Genomic DNA, 20,308 nt, shown 5'->3' with positions numbered 1-20,308 from the left:
GTCCCCCAGAGCATCCTTGCAAAACTCTTTATAAATAGTGGGTATTCAGATTTTTACCATGTGTGACAATTTTGGCGAACAAAGAGCATTCTTGAACTCATAGGTAGGTGAGACAGAAAAATAACTGTTCATCTTTTTTATTAAGATTTTATTTATTTAATGAGAGACACAGAGAGAGGCAGAGACACAGGCAGAGGGAGAAGCAGGCTCCTTGTGGGGAGAGGTACGTGGAACTCGATCCTAGGATGCTAGGGTCATGACCTGAGCCAAAGGCAGGTGCTCAACCACTGACCCACCTAGATGCCCCTGTTCAATTCATCTTTCACAGTTATTTCCCTCCTTCCTTCCTGCTACCCAAATTATTTCATGGCTTCATTAAGAAACAAAACAGTAAGGAAAACAGCTGGGTTTTGTTTTTATCTAAAAGCAATAGATATCTCACTTTTAATAAAAATGTGCTCAAGACATACTATCAGGACTTACCCAAACAATAATAAAAATAATTCTTCTACCTCAGTGCTAACAAAATGCAGAATGATTTTGAAAGAAAAAAGACTGGGCAGCCCTGGTGGCACAGCGGTTTAGCACCACCTGCAGCCCAGGGCATGATCCGGGAGACCCTGGATGGAGTCCTGCGTCGGGCTCTCTGCATGGAGCCTGCTTCTCCCTCTGCCAGTGTCTCTGCCTCTCATTCTCTCTCTGTGTCTCTATGAATAAATAAATAAAATCTTTTTAAAAAGAAAGAAAGAAAGAAAAAAGACTAATGGTTATGGTTTTGATTTCAAGCAAGTAAACCAGTTATTTGATATTAAGGAATTTTTTTTATTTGTGGAGGTATATGCTCATATTTATATATAAAAGAAGAGTGTCCTTTTAAAAATCTGACACTGAAACAATTAAAAATGAAATTACCATCCAGGGTATCATTAGGAGTTCAGCTAAGGTGTCTGGAGGTGGAGGCTAAAAGAAACAAGAATGGCCATGAGGGAAGAGCGGAAGTAGATGTGGGGATTCATTTTACGGTCTTACTTGATGATTTTTATAAGACAAACATGAAAATACATAAATTCAGTTATCTGCTGTTTTTAAAAGAAAAACAAGCATATGAGATCCTGGCAACCAGATGAACAAACTGAAGTGTTAAAAATGTTATTTAACCATTACAAAGGGAAATAACATTGTACCTAAATCTAGTATCTATCAACCTATTACTAAGAAACACAGATAATGTAATATAAAAACACCACTTAACCAGGAGATTCAAACTAATTGGGAAAGGGCAGAGGATTGTCAGTCTCAAGTAACAGTGACTCTATTAAGTCTCCCACATCACATGAGTAAAGAAACACACTAAGCAGTTTTGAAAAATGGAGTCTTTAAGAAATCTTATTCATAGTTCAATGAAATACTCAATATTTGAGAAGTTTCTCCATTAAACCACCAAAGTCCCAACTTTGGTAGTGGCTTTATTAAAGTAGAAAAGTGAAACACAGCTTGTTCTCCCTCTCACACCAATCACCTACAATAGTTAACTGTGGGCAGCAATTTGGAATCACTGGTTACTGTTCACTGGTAAGATGAGGATAGTGGCCACTACATAAAACATCAAATCTCTAGATTGTTCAGTGGAATTTCCTGTGATGGTGGTGTTCCTCTTGTTATATGTGGCTACTGGGCACTCGAAGTATTGCTAATGGGACCAAGGAACTAAATTTCAAATTTTATTTAATTCATTTAAATAGCCACATGTGGCTAGTGGCTACCACAGTGGACAGTGAAGTTTTAAAGTACCTAAGAGAAGAACCATACACACACACACACACACACACACACACACACACTTCACTTAATAGCTAACTCACATTTATTAAAAATTGAAGATTACAGAAAAGCATAAGATTTGCTTTATTAAACAAGCTCAATTAATTTACCTTCCACTAATAAATGAAAGTATTTAATATCACAAAAGGAATTTTGAAATAAGGTTGATTTCAACCTCTGAAATTAAAAGAAAAGCAGCTAAGACGTTTTCAGGAGAGCAACCACAGACCTCCCTCTAGTGGCAAGAGATAGAGTTGCTGCTGAAAGTTGAATTGCTTCTGAAACTACAGAAAACTGCTCACATTTTTCTAGAATTACAATCTAAAAAGACTCTAGAGTAATATATAAGGAAAATAGATCTCATTTTTGTAAACACAAGACAGACCTAATTTTCACATACAATGAATGCTACTCTCCCTAGAAATCTGATCTCTCCAGAAAAATGATTTGCCAAGGACATTTGGGAAATTCTGGCTTTCACAAAACAAAAGTTTATGGATCCTTAACCAAACTGTGAGCAAAAGAGAGGAGACCTAATTCTTTTCTGTTGATAAATGTTCTGGGATGGAACATGTAGAGGAGTGGATTCTGAAGTATAAAGTGGTAAGCAGCAGTGGGGTTTGAAAAAGCCCATGGTACATCAAAAGAAACAATTAAAATATTACAAGAGTTTTTAATACCCAAAACAACACTGTTCAGTCTGATATTCAGCTTCAAAAGACAATTCTGCCACATTTCCCATTTTAATTACAACCATACATACACATTTAGATTTAACTACTGAACTACTACTTTCAAGTACAAGAAGGAACTCAAAATAGAAACGACTTGTGTTACAGCTATTGTATTTCCTTACACTTTTCAGGAAAAACAGCTTTTATATACACTGTAGTAAGTACAGAATGTACAGAAGACAGTTATATATACAAAAGTGCATTAATATAGTAATACATTTAGCAGAAATACAGGAAAAAAATCCTGGTTAACAATCTGATACATTACAGTATTTAAGACTACTTGAAGATTCTCCAAACCAGCCAACTTCCTACTTGCTTTGGTTATGATATTGATGCTACATAACTAACCTTTGAAACTAAAAAAAATGAAATTTTTAACCATCTGTCAAATGTTTTACATATACTTGTAATTATCTTTAATAGCTTTTGACAACAGTCTTATTAAACTCCCAACACAAAGATTCAGAATGGATAATACCTATACCTAAATTAGAGTTCTCAAAGAGGAAATTAAATTGATCCACTATACGAACAGAAATAGTCTGCTCCATTCCTAAAAGCCTCAGCTAGATAACCTAACCCCAAAGTCCAAACTTAAATCTAATTGGTCAGCTACTATTGAAGAGCAAGCAGCTCCAGAAAACAAGCCATGGCTTCAGGCTACTGTTCCTTAGAACAAGTCAGAATAGGTAAGTGTTAACTTGTCATTTATACATATTAATTCTACAACTACCTTTATATAGTCAAAATGCATATGTATAATTGGAGCAATTCTCTTTTCTACCCCTACCCCTCACCACAAAAAAAAAAAAAACCCACAGATTTCCACAGATTCCACTGACCACAAAGATGTAACAAACTTGACAATAAAGAAAAAAACTACTATATATTAAAATCAGAGAAGACTAAACCAGGTTTTCAGAGTTCAGTATGAATGCCAAATTAAAAATTAACTTACCACCATGTGATCTAGGTTAAAACATTAATAACCTTAATTTAAAATAAAATTGTGAGGGGGGCTGAAAAGAAATAATTTTAATATTAGAAAAAATATGAAAATAAAATTTTAGTGAGTCAACTCTGATATGCAGCAATAGCATGCAACTTCTGTACTCTATTAATAGCCGGTTAATTAGAAGACTCTTTGGAGTTCCTTCTGAGCCTTAGGAATAAGTCAATTATTTTCCACAGAAATGAGATTTAAGCTAGAATTTGAAGGAGCTATGTTCCAGATACTATACTGACAGAGATGCCTAGGTCTAAATATCTTTCAGAAGTTTCTCACCCACTTAGCATAATTCCATTGTAAAGATAGAATTTATCTTACTTTGTCAGACTTAAAATGAATCTAAAGTTACCACGATACATGTGTATACAAATACTTATTTTCTAACTAATAGTCCTTTTAAGGATTAGATTTACCTCTAAGTTTAGAAATGTTGAATGGCAGTGTGCTCACCATCAATACCATATTTGAATAGGACTGGGAATTCTCCTATCAACTGTCTCAAACTATAAACTGACTTTCAGTAAGCCCCTCCCGATTCTAAGCAAACATTTCTTGAAGACAGAAGAGCTAATAGGTAATTTGTTAAAGGGGAGGGGAGCATTCCAGCTATTACACAAATGAATGCAAAGAATCCCTAAAGTTATAACAAGGGAATCAAGCTGCTATATTATCTCTGTTCTTGAAGTGCTTTTGTCTTGAATATTATCTCTCCAGACACTAAGAATTATCTGGTTTTAAAAAAAGCATTCTGGCTTATGACCTTTTTCAGGGGAAAAAAAATGAGAGAGTACATTAAGCTATACTTTAGATAACTTTCAGTGTTCTTCAGTGACCAAGGTGGGCCACAAATAAAGTCATGTTAATGAAATTTAATATCTGAAAAGATTAGTGTTTTGTTAATACGCTCTATTGTCACTGACTGGTTCAATTTAATGATTTTGCTTACTGATATCCAACAGCAAGGACATTTTAGAAAACAAATTACAATGTTCAGATTTTTTTTGAGTTTGAAAAAGCCTGATATTGAGAAAAAGTATAGAATTCACCTTTAAGGCACATGAGGCTATTAAAAAGTAAGCCATGAATGAAAATCTCTGCTAGAGAATCTGGAAACAGGACTTCTCTATTTTTCATGTCCTAATAACATTTTTGGCTTTAAATATGAAGATATTTGAAAACTTCACTAATTTTAAAGCTCATCAGAATCTGGATACCTTTATACAGTAGTTTCTAGGAATTTTTCCTTTAAGAGGGAATTAACACTTATAAGAGTTAAATAAAATGAGATGTCCACCCAATCCATAGAGTCATTAAATTACAAGTCAGTTTCTGGGATTAATTCAGCAATATCTATCTAGTTAATCCAGAGGGCTAAGGAAATGGACAAAACTGCCCCAGCCTAACAAAAGATACAAGTCTCATGAGGGACGCCTGGGTCGCTCACTGGTTAAGCATCTGCCTTCAGCTCAGGGTGTTATCCAGGAGTCCTGGGATCAAGTTTCACATCAGGCTCCCTGCATGGAGCCTGATTCTCCCTCTGCCTGTGTCTCTGCCTTTCTCTCTCTGTGTCTCTCATGAATAAATAAAATCTTTAAAAACAAAAAAGACAAGTCTCATGAGAAAAAGTGTCATTTTATTCTAAGTTCTTGCTCGGGCAGAATGAACTACCCTTTATATACCACCTAACAGTATACTACTTTAATTCAGTTGTAAAACTGAATTACTTTAATTCAGTTGTAAAACTGTAGAAAAAGACATGCCATCTTATTTAATTCAAGGTTCATACCTATGGTAGGGACTGACAGACTTCTACAAGAGCTCTTTTTTCCAGTTTTATTGGTATATAATTAAACATACATACAAGATCTCTAATAAAATGTTTTACAAAGAATCTGAGGGAAATTTATCATGCCCTAAGTTAACAAGGGTTGTGTTTAAAGGGGAAGAAACTTATTTGCTCCACTGTCAGTTCTCTACAGAAGCTCTACACTGGAGCAAATGAGTCTCACATTTTTATTAATAGGTTAGATTTATGTTTAAAAAGAAAAAGTAGTGAGTTGGATTGGTCTTAAACTCAGATATACCAGACTAAATAAATTATTACTTATTCCAAGAAAGAATTCAAACTTGAATTATCTACATGAGATATTAAAAAAGAAAAAAACACAGTATAGCCCATTAACAAAAACAAAACTTTTTGTCTTTTACTGCTGGGTTTTTTTTCTAATGTCAGGAGAGATGGAGAAAGACTTGATAATATCCCTCTCCCACATCATAAGCAAACCCAAGTTGTTTTAATTTTTTCTTTTAATTAAAAGAATTTTTAAAAAAAAGAATTAAAAAAAAAGAATTATTTTCAATCTCCTCTAAACCAACTTTATGGGCAATCTCTAATTTATAGTAAAGACAGTGCATCCAGATTTACATAAAATTTCATGGCATACTTTACTATAAAAACTCAAATCCTTATAAACTTTTAAAATTGGCTTTGTGGTGCTTTGGTAAACTTGTTTCATAGCGACTTAAGTTAAATCTAAGGTAATAAGACTATGTGACTGTTGGGAGAGTAGAAAAATTGATCTTATTATATCATGACCATGTTATTTTCTTTTACTGGTCAATTGTTTCCAAGTATTTAACAGATAAATGCTGCTCTATGGTCTCCAAAAGTGGCCTGTTTTCCTGGAAGAGTAGGTAAAGAGAACAGATAAATCATTCTCTAGATTTTGCTTTTGCTAAGAGCAGGCAGAAAATTCAGCTGTATTTGCTCTTCTCTCCTTTTACTCATCCTATATTTGGAAGGGAAAACACAATGAGGTTGACCCTTTCCACTTTCCTCAAAGTATTTTGGGGTCCTACCCCAAGCTTTCTTTGGGCCCTCTAAGCTGGTTAGGAGCATCTAAGAAAGGGTAAAAGGAAAGTCAGAGGGAGTACTCCAACTGATAACCATATATGCATACTTTCATCTTAGTAAAATTTTAAAGTATAAATTTAGTAGTCTTCAAAATCTCATAACCATATCACAGACCTCAGCAAAGCTGCAAAATACATCACTTTTCATCCTCAGTTTCAATTCTTTAACCTTCAAGGAAGTAAAGTAAAATCAGGTTTTCAAAACATGATTGCAAGCAAAGGTTTTTATCAACTGAGAATTAATGATTTAAGTCAATCTCTTTCTTAATGAGTTATTTGATATGAATGTTTAAAAAAGTAAAAATCCTATCATCCTCGACTCTAGAGTTTAAAAAAATATTGATCACAACTCCTCCTACAGAATTATGATTACCTCCCAAAAGTTATCCACAATAAAAAGAAAATCATGAAAATCAGAAAGCAGCTTGATTGTCAGTAGTACCAGTTTCCATCTTCTTTAACCCATATGAGTGTTTAAAGACGTGGTAGAAGAAAAGGAATCACACTACTTCTAGTGTTCATAACTCTATGAAAACATTTAAAGAAACTCCATGATTTCACATCTACAATAAGACTTCTATTAAGAGCCAACAAGCTCAGGATTTTTTTTTCCTATTATCTCACGTTCTGTGTATTTCTAGTGCTTTATAGAGACGTTTCGGAGAACTGTAAGGGTTTTCTTTAGTTAACTTTGAACATTTACCAGTTTACATGCCAGAAGCTGTTATACCAAATATTTAAAAATCAGAGCTGTGCTGGAAAAAATGACCTACAAAAGAACTTAAGATACAGTTCCTGCCTTTGAGACAGATTCACACCCTAAAATTTCAGGAAGCAGCGGAAAAGCAGAATTGGATGTTTTGCTTAATTGCTTCCTCCATTTGAGTATTAATCAATATAGCATCAAGTCTAAAGTTCAGCTACTAGTAACATTATTTCCTCAGTAGTAATCACTTACAAAAGGATTCTGAATTTACAGAAAGTAAAAAACAAATCTAACAGGAAAGACATTAGTGCCTATTTTTACACATTTGAGTTAACAAATGAAAACAGAACTAAAGCTAATGAAGGCACTATTGTAAACAGCAATCCACACCCCACCCCCCACAACCTCAAAAAAAGATGTCCACTAAGAATTAAGAATTATGCTATGGCCTTTAGAAAAAGCAAACTGAGGAACTGTAACATTAAGAAGGAAGCTGAATTATGATCACTACAGATATACCTATACTGACATAATAAACTACTTGTCAGCAGTAGCTTGAAATCTTCCGAACTGTAAACGTACTAGCTCTTGAAAAAGCCCACTTAACCACCCTAAAGTCTAAACAGTCAAAACATTTACTAAATTAGTGGTTCTTAAAACTAGAGCTGCGTGCAGCAAAACAATCTGGTGGTTGTTAAAACACAATGCTGGTCCCTCCCCCAGGGTTTCTGATTCACTGCATCTGGAATGGGGCCTGGTAGTATGCATTTCTAACAACTTCTCAGGTGATGCTGAAGCTGCTGGTCTGGGGACCACCTGCTGAGAACCACTGGACTTAAATACTAATGGTACATCAGCACAGCCCTAACCAAAAGTTTGGTCAAAATGCATGTAAACAAATAAAAGGATAGAACACTTTAACACCTAAAAAGAATGCCAATAAATTCATCCTTATTACATCAAAACATCTACATCTGCTTCATGGTCTTCCTCAGTCACTTTCAAGGACAGCACTTCTTCATTAAGGAAGAGCCCACTGAGCCTCTCCTTTCGAGCCTGCCTCTGCTCTTTCAGCTGCCTCTTGCGCAAAGCCTTCTGCTGTAACTTCCGCTGCTTGGATCGCTTCTGTCAAAATAAAAATTTCTAAATCAGTAAGGTTCAGTTCTGACATACCCATCTCAGAATTTTTTAGGGATCAAATTCTGTATTTTCAGAATATTTGGAGATGTTCAAATTCCTTTGCAGTATGATCCTGGTTCCAGTAAGTGAGCCACTGGAATGAACTGAGGGAAATGATACCTCAAGATTCTATTTGTATGGTATTTGACCAGTGAATCTTAGGAAGGACTGAAATTTGATCATTTTGATTAGTTATATATAATCAATCATTCCAAAGCCTTTTTTAACCAAATTAAGGTACATGGGTGTCACTGCAGAGTGAACACATAATGAACAATACTGAATGCCAACATAGAGAACATTGCCAAAATCTCTAATGCTTACGCTTTTAAGGTATCTTTCATTCAAAAGCTCTAGCAATTTTACAATGGCGGGAAAGAATCACGTCTTCTCCATATTAGGCAAATACCATCTTAAAAGCCCATTAGAAACCCAGTGGGTGCTCTTCCTTGTCACTGGTGAACTGATGCAAGAAAAAAAGAATGAAGAATATCTAGAGGAATACCCTGGCAACCAACAAAGATGGCTATGTTTCTACTTTGGTACAAGCCAGGGAAGGAATCACTGTTTATCTTCTAGTCACCACTGGGTTCCCAAAGAGTTATGAGATACCCTTCTTATCTTTAAGTTGGCTCCAAACTGTCACCACTGCAAGGAACTGAACTTACCTAAAGCATCACAAAAACATTCTAAATACACTACACCTCCCTATTTTTTATGTGCTCAATATTATCACAAAAAATTCTTCAACTGTAAATAGAAATTAGAGAAGGTGTTATTATATTTTTAAAAGATCTAATAAACATTCAAGATTAAAACATTAAGAAAACATTTAACACACACACACGACATGCAGAACATTGTTAGGAGCTAATAGACAGCAACATCAGCAACATAGTGAGACCTGCTCAGTAGTGAGTTACAGTCAATATTGCAATCTTGAGACTCACTATTTCCATCAATTTATCTTACTTAAAACAGACACAAAAATCAGATAAAATTGAATGTGATATGGGTGTGGGTCAAAACAGTATTTCAAAGCACTCAGCCTGAAGGGCTTTACTCAAGCAGAGTATCCTGCTTGTTCAATTAAAGCCAAAACCCACAGGCATCTAGAAAGCAAGATAATTTTAACTCTTCAAGAAATTTATATGAAGAAGTACTAATGTTAATATTGAAAGGTAAAGTTTTGTATTGATTAGACATTTTACTTTTGAATCCCGAATCCGTTCTGCTGCACTTGCAGACAAGTTGCTGTCACTGTGTGCTCGACTCATGTTGGCACTGGAGTTTGAAGCAGAGTTTCCAACACTGGACCCACTGCTGCTTGCAGAACTGACCATGCTGGCACTGCTGCTGCTGGCGCTGGCACTGGCACCGCTCACTCCACTGGTGCTTGCACAACTAAAGTTGCTTCTCTTCCAGGCCTCTCTTGCAGGCCTTTGGCGAGGGCTATGCTCCTTGATATAGTTTCTGACCTTGGAACACACAGACAAACACTGGTTAGTGTTGTTCCTTGACATTCTACCTGAAAATACTGGAGAAAAGAATATTGTACATAATGTAAAACATTATCAAAAGTGCTACAGATGTGCTCATCAGCAGGGAAATACAAATCAAAACTATAATGAGATACCCCTCACACCCATCAGAACAGCTAAAATCAACAACACAAGAAACACCAAGTATTGACAAGGATGGGGAGGAAGAGGAACCCTCCTGCACTGTTGGTGGGAATGGAAACTGGTGCAGCCACTCCAGATAACAGTAAGAAGGCTTCTCAAAAAGTGAAAAATAGTACTATCCCACGATCCAGAAATTGCACTACTAGGTATTTACCTGAAGAATACAAAACTAATTCAAAGGGACACACGCTTCCCCTAGGTTTGTACCAGCATTATCAACAACAGGAAATTATGGGAAGAGCCCAAATGTCAATCAACTTATGAATGCATAAAGAAGATGGTGTGGGGATCCCTGGGTGGCGCAGCAGTTTGGCGCCTGCCTTTGGCCCAGGGCGCGATCCTGGAGACCCGGGATCGAATCCCACGTCGGGCTCCCTGCATGGAGCCTGCTTCTCCCTCTGCCTGTGTCTCTGCCTCTCTGTCTCTCTCTGTGTGACTATCATGAATAAATAAATAAAATCTTAAAAAAAAAAGAAGATGGTGTGTGTGTGTGTATATACACACATAGTGGAATATTACTCAGCCATAAAAAAGAATGAAATCTTGCCATCTGCAGCAATGTGGATGCAGCTAGACAGTATTAATCCTGGGTGAAATAAGTTAGTCAGAGAATGACAAATATCATATGATTTCACTCATATGTGGAATTTAAAAAGCCAAACAAATGAGCATAGGGGGAAAAGAGTGAAGAGAAACCAAGAAACAGACTCTTAAATACGGAGAACACACTGATGGTTACCAGAGGGAAGGAGGGTGAGGGGATGAGTTGAATAGGTGATGGGGATTAAACAGTGCACTTGTGATGAGTACTGGCTATTAAATCTAAGTGCTGAATCACTAAAGTGTACATCTGAAACTAATATTACACTGTATGTTAACTAACTGGAATTTAAATAAGAACTTTTAAAAAAAGATTGGATTGGATCTTGAGATAAAACAAGACATTGGTTGAAAATCGAGTGTAACCTGAATACAGCCTATAGATTATTTAATAGTACTGTATCTATGTTCTTGCTTTTGATAAGTGTACCCCCCAAAAAAGAACTTGGATTGTAACAGATGTTTAACAAATCGAGTAAAAGACAGTAATTATAAAGAAATAAAAATAACATTTATTGTATTATAATATGATTGTATCTGTATTATAATACAGATTTATAATCTTGGATTATAACCTACATTGATTTCTTTGGCTCTTTCTTGAGTTGTAGACGCTGTGAAGACAAGGATCATTTTTTAAACTCTTTTGTATCCTAATATTTAATACATAACAGACACTTAACATTGTTAAATAAATCAAATAAAAAAGTGCTACAGATGTACATAAGTAGACTATAAGGATGAAAGAAATCTCTAAATGTACAAACAAGTACTAGAAAAATTGACATTGTTCAAAATTCTAGGATATATATTATGGAGCTATAAGAAAATAACACTCAGGGTGCTGGGTGGCATAGTCGGTTAGGTGTTCAGCTCTTGATTTCAGCTCAGGTCCTGATCTCAGGGTCATGAAATCAAGCCCCGCGCTGGGCTCTGCACTGAGCATGGAATTTGCTGAAGTTTCTCTCTTTTCCTCTGCCCCTCCCACTGCTCACTTGCTCTAAAAACTAAATCTTTTAAAAAAAAGAAAATAACACTCAGAGAAATTAACAATAGAACAAATCAGTTTAGGCATTTTTTAAAGGTCTCAATATGATTTAAGTAAGCTCCTGATTATATCTAAGATTAGGGTGTTTCCTAAATCTTAGCTAGGGGCCCATGGTACCTGTCTTCAAATGCAGGGCATCAATTTCAATACTAATAGAAAATGAGCTGGAATGTAAAAATTATAGTATGTCTGTTGAGAGAAATACTGAATAAAAACATTTTTACAAGCGATGATAAATGCAAAAAAAAAGCTTTTAAAAAACGAAAATAGAACATAAGTATTCATTCACCTATGTACCAAAGAAAAATGGAGATAAAGAAATGTGTATTTCAAAATAGCTGAATGAAAATAACATTTTACCCTACACAGGCTCAATTACTCCATAAGATTACTCAAATCTCCCAATTCAGATGTTCACTCAAGTATAGATAGCTCTCAATAATCAGTGTTTTGATTCTGTCAATCACTTTTTTTAAAGGTGAGTTAAAATAAATAAATAGCATAACCATCCCTTAAGTGGTAAAATTAAGTTTCAAAGCCTACACAACTAAACAGCAGGTCCTAGATCCACATGATCCCAGAAAGGTATTGCCAGGTGAGATGTACCTAAAACCTTACAACCATGTGCTCTCAAATATTGCCATCATTTTTTCTAATATTACATCTCACAGCAGTGATTTAGACCTTAATTATTTGTGTATTTTAACATACGATTATCCAACTCTACATTTTATAAAATAATGGTTTTGTTAATAGCTGTACAATCTGTATTGTATTTACATACCTGCTTCAGTTTTTCATCTGTGAGACAGTTAAGTTCAATAATAAACTCACTGTCCGTAGGGGAAATTTGAGCCGAAGGATCAATTATTTTTATAATATCAAGTTGCTCCCGAAGACCCATCTCCGTACTGACTTTACGACTCAGATACTCAATATATTCCACCTATGTGATGAAAAATTATAATAAACAAGATCAATGCCAAAACTTCTGATATTTTAATGTCATTTATAATGTGTTTCAAACATCAAAAGCACTTATGATATTTGTTCCCTGCAAAAACAGTTAAAGCCCTCACTCAGATTTTATTAGGCAATCCACATTTACCTAGTAGCTTTAAATAGGTAATACACTGAGCTTCATGTAATCTCTACATATATGCTTTCAATTAAGAATGTCAAGATCCAGGCAGCTCAGGTGGCTCAGCGGATTAGTGCCGCCTTCAGCCCAGGGCGTGATCCTGAGGACCTGGGATCAAGTTCCACGTCGGGCTCCCTGCATGGAGCCTGCTTCTCCCTCTGCCTGTGTCTCTGCCTCTGTGTGTGTGTGTGTGTGTGTGTCTCATGAATAAAAAAATAAAATCTTTAAAAAAAAGTCAAGATCCCTACCTGCTCATCATTTGTCATTGCACTCCAAGGAAGTTCATCTAAATTCCGGTGCTTATTTTTCTTTTTAGGAAGCAGGCAAGGTGAACTCGGAATACTGGGTATGACATCAGAAAGTACATCACTCCCACTAGCAATGTCACTGCCTGGTAACTTTATAAAAATAAGAAGGGGGTAGGAAAAGCAAAATTTTTCAAAAATACACTTTAAATAGCACAACATATTACATATTGATTAAAAATTACGTTTTAATGACAAATACAGAATGACGAGACATTAGTTCTGATTCACTCCTATTTTAGACAAAGCAGCAACATCAACATATTCTTTCTATACAGTCACTTGTTGAGTGAGATATTTCCCAAAAGCTTAAACTCATAATCAAGACTTGTTAATAAAATGCTAACTTAAGAGTCAATCATCATTAGGGTTTTTAATTCACAATGTGAATGTAGGCTAGGGGTTATACAGCATGATGAATAAGGAACATTGGACTCCATCTCAGGAGATGGGAAGGATCTGCCATGACTTGGCATTTTGCTCAACACTATGCTGGAAATACTGCCAATATAAAGACAAATAAGGCATGGTCCTTGTGCTCAAGTCAGTATTAACAACCTCAAGGCAATTAAAATAATTTAAAATATGCTGTTAATATAGAGCAAAAACACTTTAAAGATCAGAGTTTTATGACAGAAAAATTAGAAAAAATACTGAGACAATGGACAAAGGAGAAAAGTGAGCAAGACTAATACACAGAAAATCAGTTTAAAGTGAGATGAACACCAAAAATAAGTGCTATAATTTTTATATTGTCTATTATAAGCCAGTTAGAACAGATTTAATTTTTTAACAATTATCTTGAGTCCAAAGGGATACAAAGAATAGTACATATCTAATATATATAATTTGAGAACTTTGGACATATGCATATGACCATGAAACTATCACCACAATCAGGGTAATAAACATATTTATAACCTCCACAAGCCAGAATAGATTTAATTTTAAATAAATGTGTTTAGAGACACCTGGCTGGCTCAGCTGGAGGAGCATGCAACACTTGATCTCAGGGTCATAAGTTTGAGCCCCATGTTGCGTGTAGAGATATACTTAAATAAATAAACTTTTTAAAATAAACAAGTAAATTTAAGTCATTCATCCAAAAAATAATTTCTTCTACAAGTAGTACATAATTTTAAAAGATAAATGCTTTCATTTTTACAAGGTACAAAATACCACCTTTTTGTTGTTGTCCTTTGCAATTGCATCTCAACTCTGGATGATTACTAGGCTTTTGAAGTTACCAAAAGATAAAAGCTACTTTAGCCATGAAGATTATTACACTCACACACCTGGCCTCCTACCATACCTGTATCACTCTAATAGGTACAGGGGATTCAAAGGATTTTAAGTCATGGTCCTTATACAAAAACTCCTACTGGGGAAGATAATATTATAACACAAACATTCAATTATACAAAATAGCAAATGACAAATGCTAGATTTGAAATGACAGATCATCAACAGAAATATCTAGCAGTGAGTTAAAGCTGCAGGATTAAAACTTAGAAGAGCTATAAGGTGACAGGCAATGGGGAGTCAACTGCATAGAAGAGACTAACGAAGACAGAAATAGGGTTGATCACTATGCAAGGTGACCATGATGCTTAGAATGAAATTCTCTTAAGTTAGCTACTAATGTTAAAAACCACATTTTCATTTTAATAGTCACTGATAAGTCCAAGTACATAAATGACTACCAACAATTTGTATGACTTCCATTAAAATCTCATTAACACTGCTGGAATTGTTCATTCACCCTTAGCCCTGATGTTATCTAGTCAGTGTCATGAGAGAATGATTGCTGAATAGATGAAGGTCATCTTTCAGCCTTTAATGTCAAAAATGAAAATGTTTTGCTACTTTCCCTTTGAAAGATTTCAAATCACAACACTATTTACATTAAAGATCTCCCTGGGGTTCCTAAAACAAAATGAAACAGTCTGTATCAGATGAAAGCCCTCCTCTACTTCAAGCTCCTTTGATGTATTAGGTAAAGGAACTATCAAAATATGTAGACTCTCAAAATTTAAGAAAAATGTTTATCTAAATCTTTAGTGAACATCTGCTAGGTGACAGACTATATGTTAAGCATTTAATTTGTGCCTTTGGTTCTGTTTATGTGTTTGCTGGGGTTGGGGGATGGCAAATAAAGCAACAATGGTTCTTTGGCCATTTTCTTCAGGGAGAAGTAAAAAGATGCCAGAGTTAAATCCCAGTTCTACTGCTCACTAGCCAGGTGATCTTATGGAAGTTAGTTTTCTTCTTTGAGCCCCAGTGTTATGGTTAATGCCACCTATCTCAAAGGATTGTTGAGAAATTTAAATGAAGTGATAGGCCTGGCACAAGGCAACACTCAATAAACATGTGTTTTCCATCTTTTTCCATAATTTTGTATCCTTTAAATGGTAGCAAAAGCCATCAGAGAATGCCACATGCTGCTAAAGTGGGTGAAGTTTCAAAAGGTAGTCTCAGAATTACAGAATGGGGAAAAAGAGAAAGCATTCAAGTAAGGAGAATAACTTGGTAAAACCACAGATTTAAAGAAAATAGGATGAAGATAAGGAGACCAATATAATTAAAACAAAAGTCAATGCTAGGGATTTGAAAGCTCAATGGATGAACAAGCTGTTATATGATATGCAGATATAGGCCAGTAACATTTTCTAAGTAGAAGTAACTTGATGGAACTAGTCTTGAGGGAAGATGAGTTAAAAAGCAGTATGGGGACAAAACAGAGTGAAGAAAGACTGGAATCAGACAGGAAGTTCTTATTTGATCTAGACTTGGACTATGATAAACAACAATGCAAAGAAAAACGGGAATAAATAGGGAAAATTTCAAATGAAAAACAATGTACAAGGCTGGTTTTTTAAGATTTTATTTTTAAGTTATCTCTACACCCAACATGGTGCCCAAACTCAAAACCCTCAGATCAAGAGTCACATGCTCTTCTGACTGAGCCAGCCAGGTGTCCCTAACAAGGCTATTTGATAACTGAATGGATAGTAGTCAGGTGACTCCATTGAAACCAGAAGAAAACTGGCCACATTTTACAGTCTTACAACCCTCCAAGGTTAGTGCACTTAAAGAGCTCGATTTTTTTTAAAAAATAGCAAGAGACCTAAGGCAATGTTACAGATCTTCTAGTCCAACACATTCATTTTATAAATAAGGAAAAATCATGTCTAAGGAGACATCCTGATGTCATACAGCTAGTGTCAGTATCCAAAGCAGGATACAAGTCCAGTGTTCTCAATTATGCTGGGCTGTCTTGCCTTGCAGGTAGTTTGGAATGAGAGAAGAATGCAATTGGCATATGAAGAGTTTGTAGTGATAATGAAAGAAATGCAAATGTCCTTCAAAATAACAATAGTCATTTTTCACTACACTGTAAGACATGTCACAAAATGGAGTCTATTTTTTTTCCCATGGAAACACTGTAATTGGAAGTTACATTACTGATCAAGGATTCAGCATCAGATAATAGGTACATTAAATAATAAGGTCATCAAAGTGGAAATGTCAAGTAGTCAATTGGAGATACGGGATTATAATTGCAGATATACATTAGAATCAACTGTATGGGCTCCTGTATATTTTATTAGATCAGCAATTTTCCATTTTATATCTCAAACTGAAAATGCTTTATAATTCTTATCCCATATTTTTCATGGACAATAATATTTAGTATATATTATAATCAGTTATTGTGACAAGTAGGGACAATTAAATCAAATCTCTGCCATATTTTCTGCAGTATGCAGCAAAATTTTTTAAGCTCATTTCTGGAACAGCTGATGTGTAATTTCAAATTGCACCTTTAGGTTTCAAGTGTGACAGCTGAATTAACTCTTTAAATTTTCTATGGTTCCCTGCTTAACAGTAATTTCTCAAGCTCTAAGACTAGTCAAATATATCTTTAATAATAAAAGGACTGCAAGCAAAGAAAACTATCAGAAAAGCAAAATGCTTTGGTGCTACTTCACTATAAGGTTAAAACCCTGCATTATCAAGTAGTTAGTATTTCTCTTCCCAGAGAATCTATAAATCCTTTATATTTACTTTAGTAGTAACTGAAACATGTTAAAAGATTTAAATGGATGTAGTTTTTAATCACAACAGAGGTAATCAGAATTTTTTAGTTAACAATTTTAATCTATATATTAATCCTAACAGCTAATTTGTAATTATCTTCTTGGATAATTTACTGCTCATCATTACACAAGGCCCCATAGAGACAAGAGAGCATGTTAAATCTTTCAGAATATTTAAATAATAGATCAAATAATAAATAATAACATTATTTAAATAATATTTAAATATACATGGTGACAGAGTTACTACACTCCAATTTCAGAAGTTGGGAAACACATTACTAAGGCAGGCCTTATTTTTGTTCAAATGTTATAGTCAGTCCTATACATTAATAGTGAGTAGTTGGGAATAGTTTTCCACTCTAACTTCTTATGAAATGAGTGAAGAATTCAGAAACTAAAATTTAAAAAACGCCTGCCACTTTGCAACATTATGGCTATGAACTCTAAGTTAAATAATCAGAAAAAATAATTCTCAGAATTATCAGAACTCCATCCAATTATACTTTATTAAGTATCCTTACAGGAGTCTGATTTTAAATACAAAGTATGCACTTTAAAAATGAGGCACAGGGATCCCTAGGTGGCGCAGCGGTTTGGCGCCTGCCTTTGGCCTAGGGCACAATCCTGGAGACCCGGGATCGAATCCCACATCGGGCTCCCGGTGCATGGAGCCTGCTTCTCCCTCTGCCTGTGTCTCTGCCTCTCTCTCTCTCTCTCTCAATCTCTGTGACTATCATAAATAAATAAAAATTTAAAAAAAAATGAGGCACAGAATAAAAAGGTACCCACACAAAGATTTTCACTGCCATGTTACCAATAATAGAAAAAAAATTTTGAACAGATGTAAAAAGGGAATGGTCTCACAAGTTCTGGCACATCTAGTACCAGGAATATTATATAGTCATTAAGAGTCATTATGAATACCATGAAAAAGTTTATATGTTAAATGAGAAAAGTGTATTACAGTTCGTTATCCAGAAGAAAAGGGAGTACTTCCTAACCCATTCTATGAGGCTAAAGCAATACAAGATACCACAAGAAAACTACAGACTGATATCCCTTATGAAGGCAGATGCAAAAATCCTCAAAAAAATACTAACAAATGAAATCCAGCAGCATATTAAAAGGCATATATACCATGACCAATTAGGATTTATTCAGGGATGCAAGGGTGAGTCAACATACAAAAATCAATGGAATACATCATACTAATAGAATGAAGGAAAGAAACTATGATCAACTCAGTAAGTTCAGAAAAAGCATTTTGCAAAACCTAAATAGTTTTTTAGATAAAAACACCAAACAAACTAGAATAGAAGGGAAATTCCTCAATATGATAAAGGCATTTATGAAAAACCTACAGCTACCACTATGCTCAATAGTGAAAGATCGAATGCTTCTCTCTTAAGATCAGAAAAGACAAGGATGCCTGTTTTTGCAACTTCTATTCAACACTGCCCTGGCGATCTAGCCAGGGCAATTAAGCAAGGAAAAAAGAGCTACCCAGACTAGAAAGGAAGAAGAAAACTTATCTCTATTCACAAATGACAAGATCTTATACAAAGGAACTCTATAAAATCTACACAGAGAAAAATAATCATTTAAGTTAACAAATGAGTTCAGCAAAGTGGTAGGATATAAAATCAATATACAAAAATCAGTTTTATTTCTATACACTAGCAATGAACAATGCAAAAATGAAATTAAGAAAACCATTCCACTTACAACAGCATCAAAGGAATAGAATATGTAGGAATAAATTGAACCAAGGAAGTACAAGGCTTGGACACTAAAAACACAACAGATTCAATGCTATCCCCATCAAAATGCCAATTGCCCCTTTTGCAGAAATGGACAACTCTATCCTAAAATTTATGTGGAATTGCAGAAGGGATCCCCAACAGCCAAAACAATCTTAATAAAGAAAAACAAACTGGGAGACCTAACACTTCCTGATTTCAAACTTTACCACAAAGCTAGAGCAATTAAAACAGCGTGGTACCAGCATAAGGATAGACATACATATTAATGGAATAGAATCAACAGCCCAGAACTAAACCTATACATCTATGACCAATTCATTTCCACAAGGGTACCAAGACCATTCAATAAGCAAAGAATATAGCCTTATCACCAAATAGTGTTGGGACAACTGAATGTCTACATGCAAAAGAATGAATTTGGACCCCTATCTTACACCACATACAAAAAAGTAACTCAAAATGGATCAAAGATCTAAATATAAAAACTAAAACTCTAAGAAACAGGTGAAAATCTGCATGACCTTGGATTAAGCAATGTTTTTTAAAATATGACATCATAAGCACAGAATTCAAAGAAAAAATAAATTGAACTTTATTAAAATTAAAACCTTTTGTGTGTCAAAGGAGTATCAAGTAAAAACACAACCCACAGGAAGGGAAAGATCTTTTGCAAATCATGTATAAGGGTCTAGTAGCCATAACATATAAAGAACTCTTACAATTCAACAATAAAAGACAAAACAATTTAAAAATGGACAAAGGATTTGAATAGACATTTTTCCAAAAAAAAGAATACCAATGGCCAATAAGCACATGAAAAGATGCTTGACATCATTTGTCATTAGGGAAATGCAAATCAAAACCAAAATGAAGTATTGTTGTACACACAGTAGGATGGTTATAATCAAAAAGACAATAGCAAGTTTTGGCAAGGATATGGAGAAATTGGAAGTTTCATATATTGCTGGTGGAAATATAAAGTGGTGCAACTATTTTGGAAAACATTTTGGCAGTTCTTCAAAAAGTTAAACATAAAGTTATCATATGACCCAGCAATTCCACTCCGAAGTGTATATCCAAGAGAATTACAAATATACATATTATGTCAACTATACTCAGTAATAAAAAAGATACATCCATATAAAAACTTATATCTGAATGTTAACAGCAGTATTATTCCTAATAGCCCCAAAGGGGAAAACACTCATCAGCAGATGAATAAACAAACAAAATGTGATTTGGCCCTATCTATTCAGCAATGAAAAGGAATTGGTATGGACTGAATGTGTGCCCCCTTC

General features: G+C 34.8%; 1 protein-coding gene across 1 annotated transcript in view; it reads right to left on the bottom strand.

The window, feature by feature from the left end:
- Positions 1–1,881: 1,881 nt before the first annotated feature.
- Positions 1,882–20,308, bottom strand: part of FAM199X (family with sequence similarity 199, X-linked) — a 30,684-nt gene continuing 12,257 nt past the window's right edge. The window contains exons 3-6 of the mRNA XM_038587975.1: positions 13,088–13,237; positions 12,483–12,644; positions 9,577–9,843; positions 1,882–8,311 (exon numbers count right to left, since the gene is read on the bottom strand). Coding sequence (XP_038443903.1) covers positions 8,141–8,311; positions 9,577–9,843; positions 12,483–12,644; positions 13,088–13,237 — 750 coding nt within the window. The 3' untranslated portion in view covers positions 1,882–8,140. The remainder of the gene's footprint in view (positions 8,312–9,576; positions 9,844–12,482; positions 12,645–13,087; positions 13,238–20,308) is intronic.

This window comes from Canis lupus, chromosome X (assembly GCF_011100685.1).
Source record: "Canis lupus familiaris isolate Mischka breed German Shepherd chromosome X, alternate assembly UU_Cfam_GSD_1.0, whole genome shotgun sequence".
Lineage (NCBI taxonomy): Eukaryota > Metazoa > Chordata > Mammalia > Carnivora > Canidae > Canis > Canis lupus.
This window is presented reverse-complemented; position numbering and strand designations above follow the sequence as displayed.